The sequence below is a fragment of the Scophthalmus maximus genome, chromosome 6 (assembly GCF_022379125.1).
Source record: "Scophthalmus maximus strain ysfricsl-2021 chromosome 6, ASM2237912v1, whole genome shotgun sequence".
In the NCBI taxonomy this organism is placed as follows: domain Eukaryota; kingdom Metazoa; phylum Chordata; class Actinopteri; order Pleuronectiformes; family Scophthalmidae; genus Scophthalmus; species Scophthalmus maximus.
The window spans coordinates 5,401,293-5,411,197 of NC_061520.1; the positions used below are offsets into that span (position 1 = coordinate 5,401,293).

Here is a 9,905-nt window from a genome sequence, read left to right on the forward strand (position 1 = left end):
ATAAATAACTGATCGGACGGAACCGAGCTGTTTTATCTATCAAAATCGGACACATCTGTCGAACTCCATCCCCCCACACTGTGAAATGGAGCAGACCATAGGCGGGTGCGTGACTGGCCAATCAGCGAACAGTAAAATTTCCCTCAGCCAATCAGGGGCCACAGAACAAAGCCGTATATTTGACCACACTGAGTCTGGAGCTTTCTATCGGAGCTCCACGGTTTTCATCATGTCACCGCCGTCAGACTGTTACTTTCATTGAAATTTGGACAGTTGGTCAATGGAAGCACTGATTATAAATCAACCTGTTTGTTCTTGTGATATCTACATATCACTGTTTCCTGTTTGTCTTGTTTACTGACTGTGATCGGTTCAATAATCATTTAGTTAAAAGAAAATGTCATTTCATTGTCATGAAATCAACTGACTGGAAAATTGTGAACATAACAACACAACATAACACAAAACAACTACACAATAACACAACTCTTACTCTTATTAATCTGTTACTTTGTGAGAGTTTAGTTAATCAGCTATGATGATTTATGTCTCAACATGTTGAATATTTTACAGTGTACAGACTCGACAACACACAAACATGGGTTCACAATCATTTTGACATCTCTACACCTACAACACTGAGCTTGATGTTGTTACTTGTTATGGTCTGGTGTGCGTGTGTGTGTGTGTGTGTGATGACTTCACCTTAAATATTAGGTCACTCCTTAAACCCTCTATCACGTCTTAAACCAAAAAACAGTGTGACAGGAAATGTAAAACCAACTTGACGAGTGATCCTCCGTCAGAGACATCTGTCCATACCGAGTATGAACCTGAGGACAGATTACAGCAGGACAACGTGTCCACAGTTTTCATATGGACACAGTCAACGCACTGGTGTCACTGGTGGAGGACATGGACAGTGTGATGTAACTGGCGGAGGACATGCACACTTGGACAAGCTGGTATAGCTCAGTGGACTACACCGCTGACTTTGATACAGAAACTCAGGGGTTTGCCCTTAGGCAATGACTGAAATGCATTATTATTGGTTATTGTAAGTCGCTTTGGACAAAAGTGTCAGTTAAATGAATGTAATGTAATGTAACTGGTGGAGGACGTGGACAGTGTGGTGTAACTGGTGGAGAACAGATGGTGCGATGATTTTTAATGTTAAAAGAGTAGAAGCGAATGTTTTAAATTCGTCTTAAATAGCTGCAGTAGAAGCTGTTGGAGCTGCAGTGAAGCTCAGGTGCTTCTCGGGTTACAAGTGTGTGAGTGTGTGTGTAAACAATCATCAGTGTGTGTTGTGTGATGAGTTGTGCGATGACAGGAAGGGTGTGTGTCGATGATGCCTTTCATCTGGAAACTCAGGATTTAGGAAGAGGAAACTGCAAACACTCATTTTTCACCTTTGAAGTTTCTGCGGCGTGAGCTGAGCGGCAACATCACACGTGAGCCGACCGATTCCTGAACATTGTTACAATTCTGTCATCACTGCACTGACAAACTGTTGAATACAAATCAACATTAAAACATAGAAATCTGTGTTTTTCACTGTGTTTTCAGACCCACGATGCATCACTGAATGACCAGGACGCAGCGTGTTGGTTTCTGTCGTTACCTGGCGTCCCATCACACACCTGGAGGGGCGGAGCGTCAGCAGGTAAGAGCAGGTAAATCCTCAGCTTCTCATCTGAGCCTCAGACAGTAGAGGAGACACCGCAGCTGCATCTGAAGGTGAGACAAAGACAAAGACTCTTTATTATTTCATGCAGAGATAAAAAAAAAATGATGATGTTCATAAATGATCACTTACTATATTATACACGATGATAATAACATATATACTTTGGTCTCTTTTTGACACTGACTCATGATTATAATGACTTTATCTTTTTAGTCATACTTCTTTTAATCAAGACAAAAAGACCAGAAAAATTGTTGATATTGAAAAATCAAACTTTTATTTTAAAATGAAGAAATCCTTTTAGCATTTTATTTGACTGAGGAGACGTATTTGTTTTTTATTTTTATTTTTATTTTTATTATATATTAACTTTTCAATTTCATTTTTCAAAAACTTTTTTTGAGCATATACGGTTCGGGTTATCTCCAGATTTTAAATTTCACTATTTTCCTCTTCTGAAACAAACAATTATTTTCATTACTGATTGAGCTGCCCTTTATTTTCTTAATGTTTAATGTAATTGTATAGGAAATCAAATTAAATCTCAGATAACTGAGAAATGTGTTGTTATTGTTTCTCTGTGCTGAACCAAAAGATGTTGTTTATAAAAATTCTTGTTGTGACTTTCATGATAAAAAAGTTATAATTAGATAATCAAACCTAAACGACTAATTAATCAATCAATCAAATAATCAATAAAGTAATCAATCAATTAATCAACTAATCATTGCAGCTCTACTTTCTCTTCAGTATTATTTTGATATTTCTATGCTATTCATATGAATATTTATCTTCCTCTGTTCCATGTAAGTATTTATTGTTTATTCTGGGTAAAATTATTCTTCATTACTATCACTAGAATAATGAACTCTCTCCCTCAGCTGGGGTTGCTATGGAAAAGAGGAGGTGGTGGATGATGTTGCCACGGTAACTAAATTCATAAAAAACTGATTGAGAATCAGAAGCTCAATTAGCGTCAATAAGCTTCCGCTCAATGTTAATGTGAACCTCTGTGATTGGTTGACTGTTAGTTTAATGAGTCGTAGTTGACTTGTGATGACTGAAATTCATGATGTGTTTAACTGTTTTTACTTTTTACTAAAGTCTGACTCCAGATTTATGTTCAGTACAAAATTCTACTCACTACTGCCTGGTGACATCCCATGACATCTGCCTTCCCAGTGATGTTCACTGTATTAACTATGTTCACTGCAACGCTCATTGTGTTTACAGCATCATTCACTGAGTTCACTGCGGCGTTCGCTGCACTGTTCACTGTGTTCACTGCAAATTTCACCATGTTCACTGTGACATTCACTGTTTTCACTGCAGCACTCACTGTGTTTACAGCATCATTCACTGTGTTCACTGCAAAATTCACTGTGTTCTCTGTGGCGTACACTGTGTTCACTGCAGCACTCACTGTGTTTACAGCATTATTCAGTGTGTTCACTGCAAATTTCACCATGATTCACTGTGGGGTTCACTGTGTTCACTGCAGCACTCACTGAGTTTACAGCATCATTCACTGTGTTCACTACACTGCTCACTGCGTTTGTAGCAGCTCTGCAGTGTTCACTGCAATGTTCGTTGTATTCACTGCAGCATTCACTGTGTTCGCTTCATTGTTTCCTGTGTTCACTCCAGCATTCACTAGGTTCACTGCTGTGTTCACTGCACTGTTCACTGTGTTCACTGCAACAAAGTTCGTCAGTTCGACAGTTACTGTTCAGTGTCTCAGGTGGCTTCTCTCTCTCTGTCCTCAGGTCAGCAGGACTCTGAGGGTGTGATGACGAACCATCGCTGATACCGATCAGGTGTCAGTCCCTCCAGATCACACGATGAGCTCCTTCTCTCCTCCAATCACTGATCGGTGTTCTTCGTACCTGAGCCTCAGTCTGTGTCATTCTGCTGGACTCTGTGAGAACCACGGCATCTCTCAACCATCAGAACCTCGGTCCGGCTCTGTGCCCTTCTTCTTCTACCCCTCTAGCATGGACCCCGCCGGGCTCGGCCTCTACAAAGGCCCTCTGAGGGGCCCCGGCCCCGGGCTTTTGCCCTACCTGACCCCCTTCCACCACCACGGACACTTCAGCATGTACGAGTGTCCCTTCGAGCCAGCGTTCATCCAGAAACGAAACGAGCGGGAGCGTCAGAGGGTGAAGTGCGTGAACCAGGGCTACGCCAAACTGAGGGACCACCTGCCGGGTCAGAGCGCAGACAAGCGGCTCAGCAAGGTGGAGACGCTGAGAGCCGCCATCGGGTACATCAAATACCTGCAGGGACTGGTGGAGCTGGAGGAGGGGAGTCACAGCGAGGGGGAGTCTCCCAACACCTCGTCCCCTGGACCACACTGTGGGTGAGAGTCTGAGGGGTTCACATGTTAAACACACCCCCACTGCACAACCACCGGGGTCACTCAGGAGTCCAGAACCATTTCAGAACCAGGCCATCAGACCTGAGATACCCTTATCATTTCTGTCAAAAATAATTTAATGACTTTCCAAGGACCCGGAGAAAAGATTCAAGGCCTTGATCTTCATCACCTAAAACATGTGTAATAAAAACAGGTTTACAGTGTGAGCTCATTAAATACTGATTTTATTCATATTGAACTTTGTGATGAAGATGAATGAGTTGATACACCAAAGGAAGCATTAGAAAATTAAAAAGGCTTTTTTTACTGAATCATCATCACTGTCCCAAACCCACATGATCAATGAGTGTTAATAAAGACAATCGATGACTTTATATAAAGACGATCAGTAACTGTAAATAAAGATGGACGGCTAGAGACTGTGTCAATCATGACATCTCAGCCCGTTTTTATATCAACGAATAACTAATTTAAACCCAACTGATCAGAAACATGAACACTTGAACATACATCAGTGTGATAAGAATGATACTTAAGTGACAGAAACCATCTTTGGAAACATTTATTTAACGTCTTCTTTGATTTTGTTAGTTTGGTCCATTTATTTATATACTGCAGCCTGCCACCAGGGGGCGATCCAGATGATTTGGCGTCACTATAGAAGGGGGTTAGACGTCATGATTGATATTATTGATAAGTTAGAATTATAAAATGTCCTTGGGGATGAAACTGACAACACCTTCAGGGGTTATCTTGTAACATTTACCCACGAATTTAACTTCTTTGTCCCATCAAAGTAGAAGTTCTTCGATTTATGTCTTCTGTCTGTGAGAGATCATTCATGAGGTTTCCCTCTAGGGTCGACTGATATTCAATCATTGAAGCTATTGATAAATATCGACAGGTAAAATGTGGCTCCAATTTCATGGTGAACATTCACTGCTCATCTTTAGTTTCATGAAGGTCTTTGGATTTTGGACAAAAAACAACAGACACAGATAACAGCTTAAAAAACAATCACCTGATTAACTCCCATAGATAAACCCAGTCATCAGGTCGTTTCTCGTTGTTTGACCCTTTGCTCTTTTTAATATTGTCATATTTTCATATTTAATTGTCATTAAATGTATTTGGTCAGTGTGAAGATGTTTCAGTTACATTTATTTGTTAAACCAGATTAAAAACCGGAGAATGAGTCTGAAGTGTCAGATTAAAAACTGGTTAAAGATCATTATTAAATTATCAAAATTAATTAAAACACAGGCTGAATATTTCAACTGAATAACCCAGATTTAAATGTCAAAATCATTTTAAACTGAGCTGAGGGCCACAAAGACCTTGAGTCAGGGGCCACACAAACCCTGCCGCTACATCCAGATTACACTTTCATTACTTTTCTGAAGTGGACGCCAGGGGTAACTGTAGCGACAGTGATGCCAAATGTGGTAATAAGGATGTAGCCTGAGTCCAGGCCCCACAGGTGGTCCTGAGTCAGCGAAGACAGACTTCTGCGTTTTTAGTCATGTGGACGTTCATTTAAACAGAGACGATCGTTTCAAGGATTTCTCTCTTTCTTTTAATACCACAGTGATGAACATCATACTGATTGGGTGTATTCAATGATTATCAGTGAGTCTGACTATTCATGCAGATCAAAGAGACACTTCCTCTTTCTGTCAGACGTTAACACTCCATCTTTGGCTTCAGGACAAAACTAAAACTTTGGCTGCAGCTCACCACAAAGATTCAACAAGTCTCGAGTCCGGCTGCAGTTTGACTGCCGAGTCTCGGATAGAAGCTGCGGATTCAACCTGAACATTCAACAACCGATCAATAATCAATAATAAGTGATGTCCTTTGTCTTTTACAAACTCAGCTCATCTTTGTTTTGGACGAGTGGAGACATCTGAAGGAGTCACGTTGTGTAGACCAGAGACTCTCTGACATGATGACAACAACTGATCAGAAGTCAAATTAATCGATAATGATCATCTGGGTCATGAATTTAGTTTCTCTTTGTTCATGATGAACAAAACAGCTTTTCTCGGATGGACAAGTAAATACTGAGAAATGAAATACTGCTGCAGACACTTTTACTGTGGGAAGAAAGATGACACGGTCATGTGTCTTCAAACACACCTCTAGTTCTAGACACCTCAGAACGTCACTGAACCATCCATTAGAAGTTTCCCTGATTCTGGTTGAGTGAGTGGATTAAGCTTCGGGAAAAGAAAGACTCAAGTCAGTAAAGAGTTCAGCATGTCGATCTGTCGCCTGCTGTCTCTCTGTTTCTGTGGAGTCACAGCAGTTCATATCTCTTCATCAACAAGTGCAGCGTTTCAATTAGTCAGTTTGAGACATGATCAAATACTGTCAGCCAAGGACGTGGAGGACAGATCCTCCTCGGGCGTCCTGGACGCAAAGGACAGATTTTTTTTTTCACACGTCCTGGACGTGGAGGACTGCGAGGCGGACGTACACCAGGCTGCGGTGCTGCGGCTGCAGGCAGTAGGCGATGCTCTGCTCCACCTCCAGGCAGCGCCGCAGAAATCGGGAGCGGTCCCGGGCCAGCTCCTCCCAGGGGCCGCGCCGGTCTTCCTCCTCCTCCTCCTCACCACAGCTGGCGAAGAACTCCTCCACATGATCACAGAACCGAACCTGACAGGAAGAAGAGGAGGAGGAAGTTAGAAAGCTGCTGGTTCTCACCTGAACATCGTCAGGAACAGTTGGTTGATCAATTGATAGAACATTAATAGACGACACAAACTTTCTCATCACTTTAATCGTCTGACGACCTGAGAAGAGAAAAGAAACTGACCTTTTTAGTTGAACCACATCTCTGAACTGAGGAAGAGGAAGAGGAGGAGGAGGAAGAGGAGGGCTCAGAGAAGCCGCTATCCAGTCTCTCCTCCGCCTCCTCCTTCCTGTACACGGGTGGAGAAGCTTCTTTATGGCGAGGGGAGTGGGGGGGAGTCTGCGGGGTCTTCTTGGCCCTGGCAGCGGCCTTGACGGGCCCTCGAGTCCTGAGTTGGGCCTGGAAGTTGAAGGGACTGTAGGGGTCGGAGGAGAAGCTGAAGGAGCTCAACAGATGGAGGCTTTCAGCTTCGTCCACCTCGCTGGCCGACGTTGAGTCGTCCCAGGTGTCGCTGCCGGAGGGAGGGGAGGAGGAGGAGGAGGGGGGAGAGGCTGCGGGGGAAGAGGCGGGCGTGGACTGGGCGGAGGACGGTGGTGTGGCGGTGGGGATGGTCCTGGGCGGCGTGCTGGCGGTGTGCAGCTGGGCGGAGAAGTTTTGGGGGTTGTAGGGGTCGAGATTTTGGCACAGAGAGTTCCAGAGGCGATCTGCTTCAGAGATGGCCTCTTCGTCCGAGTCCGATGCCTCGTCATCATCTTCATCGGTTGAGTCGGACATGTCAGATGTCCCCTCGCTATCAAAGCCGTCGTCGTCATCGTCACTGGATTCCCCGTCTGATTGGCTGCTGTCATCGTCGCTGCAGGGGCAGCCCATTATGAAGGCGATGGCTTTGTTTTGACACTGGGGGGTGGAGAGCTCCGTCGCCTCCGCGGACACGCCCTCCTGAAGCTCAGAGGGTCGTGGCTCATCCTCGTCAACATTGACTGATGCAGACACTCTCTCCTCAGACGACTCTTCCTCCATCTCTGCGATGACGGGGACACAGATTTCAGTCGGTTCCGCCTCCTGCTGCTGCTCGTCACTCGGGGTCCTCACCAGGCGGCACATCTGGAAGTGTTCCTCCTCGAGACTGGAGTAACCATTGTCCTGATCGGGGGTCAGAAGTGCCACCTCACTGCAGGCGGCGGCAGCTTCTGAACTGCTCAGGCCGATCCGGGGCTCTGGTGTGAACCCCTCCGTGTTCTGGACTGTGTGGAGGCCTCCATTGTTGACCGGCTCCTCTTTGTGCTCCCCCGGTCCAGTGTTTTCTCCCAGCGTCGCCGATTCTCTGCCGCAGCTCTGGACAAACACGTCAGTTGTTTCCGCAGCGAGGCCTTTGGTCTCCGGTTGTTGTGGACGAAGCAAGTCCGCCTCCGTCCCCTCCTCGGCCCAGGACACACTGGACGGCGGCTCTCTCTGTGACGCGTGCTCGCCTCCCCAGAAGCTGCCCCACCACGTCCCTCCTTTACTGCTCTCGGCCTGGGGCCGCCAGTCCTTATCTCCCTGGGGCTTCATTGCCTGAGATGAGGTGGCGCTCAACAGGACGTGGCTGATAAAAGTCCTGGCAGAAGAGAAATATCCGACCTGACTCCGCCGGCACAGTTTCAGGTCCACCTCCTCTGCACTCGCGAGCCCTATTTCCCGCAGAGAATCTGCGCTCAGCCATGGCAACGTGGAGCCGTCGCCCGGCTCCAGGAGGCCCGCGGATCCGTCCCGCTGACACTGCAGGTAGCTCAGGTGTGGATCCTCGTGCGGCGTCAGCGACATCACGTGGTCCAGCTGTGTCAAAAAGTCTCTATCTTCGTCCACGAAAGTGCGCTGTAGACCTACGCCGATCCACCGGGCGGCTCCGTCAGACGGGCCGGGGGGTCGTGGTGCGCCCCCGGGCAGATATTTCTGCAGAAATGAAAACGCGGGCCTGGACACCACTGACAGCAGGCCGATCCACGAGCTTTCCTGACTGTCTAGGCCGGCGGCGGTGACTCCGAGCGGGCTCGGGGAGGACGAGCTCCGCGCGTCGGACAAACGTCCCTCGTGACTCGTGTTCCTAAACATGTTCCTCGAGTGAAAAGTGCAAAATAGAAATATGAATAGCAGCAGAGTCAACACGCCAGGTCTCTGTCGTGTACACCGACTCACACACACCGAGCTCCGCGGCCACAGGCGAACCAGGAAACGTCAGCCATGAGCCCGGCGCGCTCCGCCGCGTCGACGCCTCGCTGAGAGCGGAGGTTGAACTTCTTTCTCGTGGACAGTTTGGAGGAAAAGCTGCGGCTGAAAACAATCGAGTCGTGACACGAGGCCGAGTCCCGATGAGAAGAAGAAACGGGAGCCATTTATTCCGATGATAGTCCACCGTTCAGCCGGTGGTGTTAGCCGGTTAGCTTAGCTTAGCTTAGCAGCAGCTGTGTTGAGGGTTATTGAGCCAAAGAAAAGGCTTTCAACCCCAAAAATGTTCGAAATCAGATGTCTAACTGCTCGAGCTGCTGCTTCCACTCCGTTTATCTCGTCCCGGAGTTGAATCGGTGTCGGTTTCTGTTTCACCGCCGCAAAGCTGCGTCCGTCCGTCCGTCTGCTCGCAGAGATTACATCAGACAGTCCAGGGACCGTGAACACTGACGCGTCTTCCGGTGACGCGAAGAACAGTTTAGGGACCGTCAACGTTTTACAGCGGCGGAGGGAGCGTGTGACAGCGGAGCCACGTGCCGTTACATAACCACACATGGTCCATTATACAGTATATTATTATTTACTATGAAGCATGGTCCATTATATATGATTATTATTATTATTATTATTATTATTATTATAAAACATGGTCCCATTATACAGTATAATATTATTTACTATGAACATAGTCATAAAACATGGTCCATTATACTGTATATTATTATTTTCTATGAAGCATGGTCCATTATATTTGATTATTATTATCATAAAAACATGGTCCATTATACAGTATATTATTATTTACAGTGAAGCATGGTCCATTCCATTCTTCATGATTTTTTTAATTATAAAAACATTGTCCTTTATATATCATATTATCATTACAATGAAACATGGTTCATATTATTATTATTACTATGAACCATGGTCCACTATATATGATTATTATTATAATAAAACATGGTCCCATTATACAGTATATTATTATTTACTATGAA

The 9,905-nt window shown here is 45.5% G+C and overlaps 2 protein-coding genes across 4 annotated transcripts; one reads left to right on the top strand and one right to left on the bottom strand.

Annotated features, from left to right (window-relative positions):
• Positions 1-53: 53 nt before the first annotated feature.
• On the top strand, positions 54-4,294 carry LOC118309029 (achaete-scute homolog 5-like). Of its 3 annotated transcripts, none has more exons than XM_035630600.2 (3): positions 54-1,454; positions 1,570-1,740; positions 3,457-4,294. In XM_035630600.2, the coding sequence occupies exon 3, from the start codon at positions 3,532-3,534 to the stop codon at positions 4,051-4,053; it is 522 nt and encodes a 173-aa protein (XP_035486493.2). In that variant the 5' UTR covers positions 54-1,454; positions 1,570-1,740; positions 3,457-3,531; the 3' UTR covers positions 4,054-4,294. The 3 variants fall into 3 exon arrangements, with proteins under 3 accessions (XP_035486493.2, XP_035486495.2, XP_035486494.2); XM_035630602.2 differs by having other exon boundaries at positions 1,570-1,676; XM_035630601.2 differs by having other exon boundaries at positions 1,570-1,666.
• On the bottom strand, positions 4,271-9,354 carry LOC118309023 (protein phosphatase 1 regulatory subunit 15B-like). Its single transcript, XM_035630593.2, has 2 exons — positions 6,886-9,354; positions 4,271-6,725 (listed from the first exon to the last, which is right to left on the bottom strand). Exons 1-2 carry the CDS (start codon positions 8,791-8,793, stop codon positions 6,507-6,509), a joined length of 2,127 nt encoding a protein of 708 aa, XP_035486486.2. The 5' UTR covers positions 8,794-9,354; the 3' UTR covers positions 4,271-6,506.
• Between the last annotated feature and the right edge of the window lie 551 nt (positions 9,355-9,905).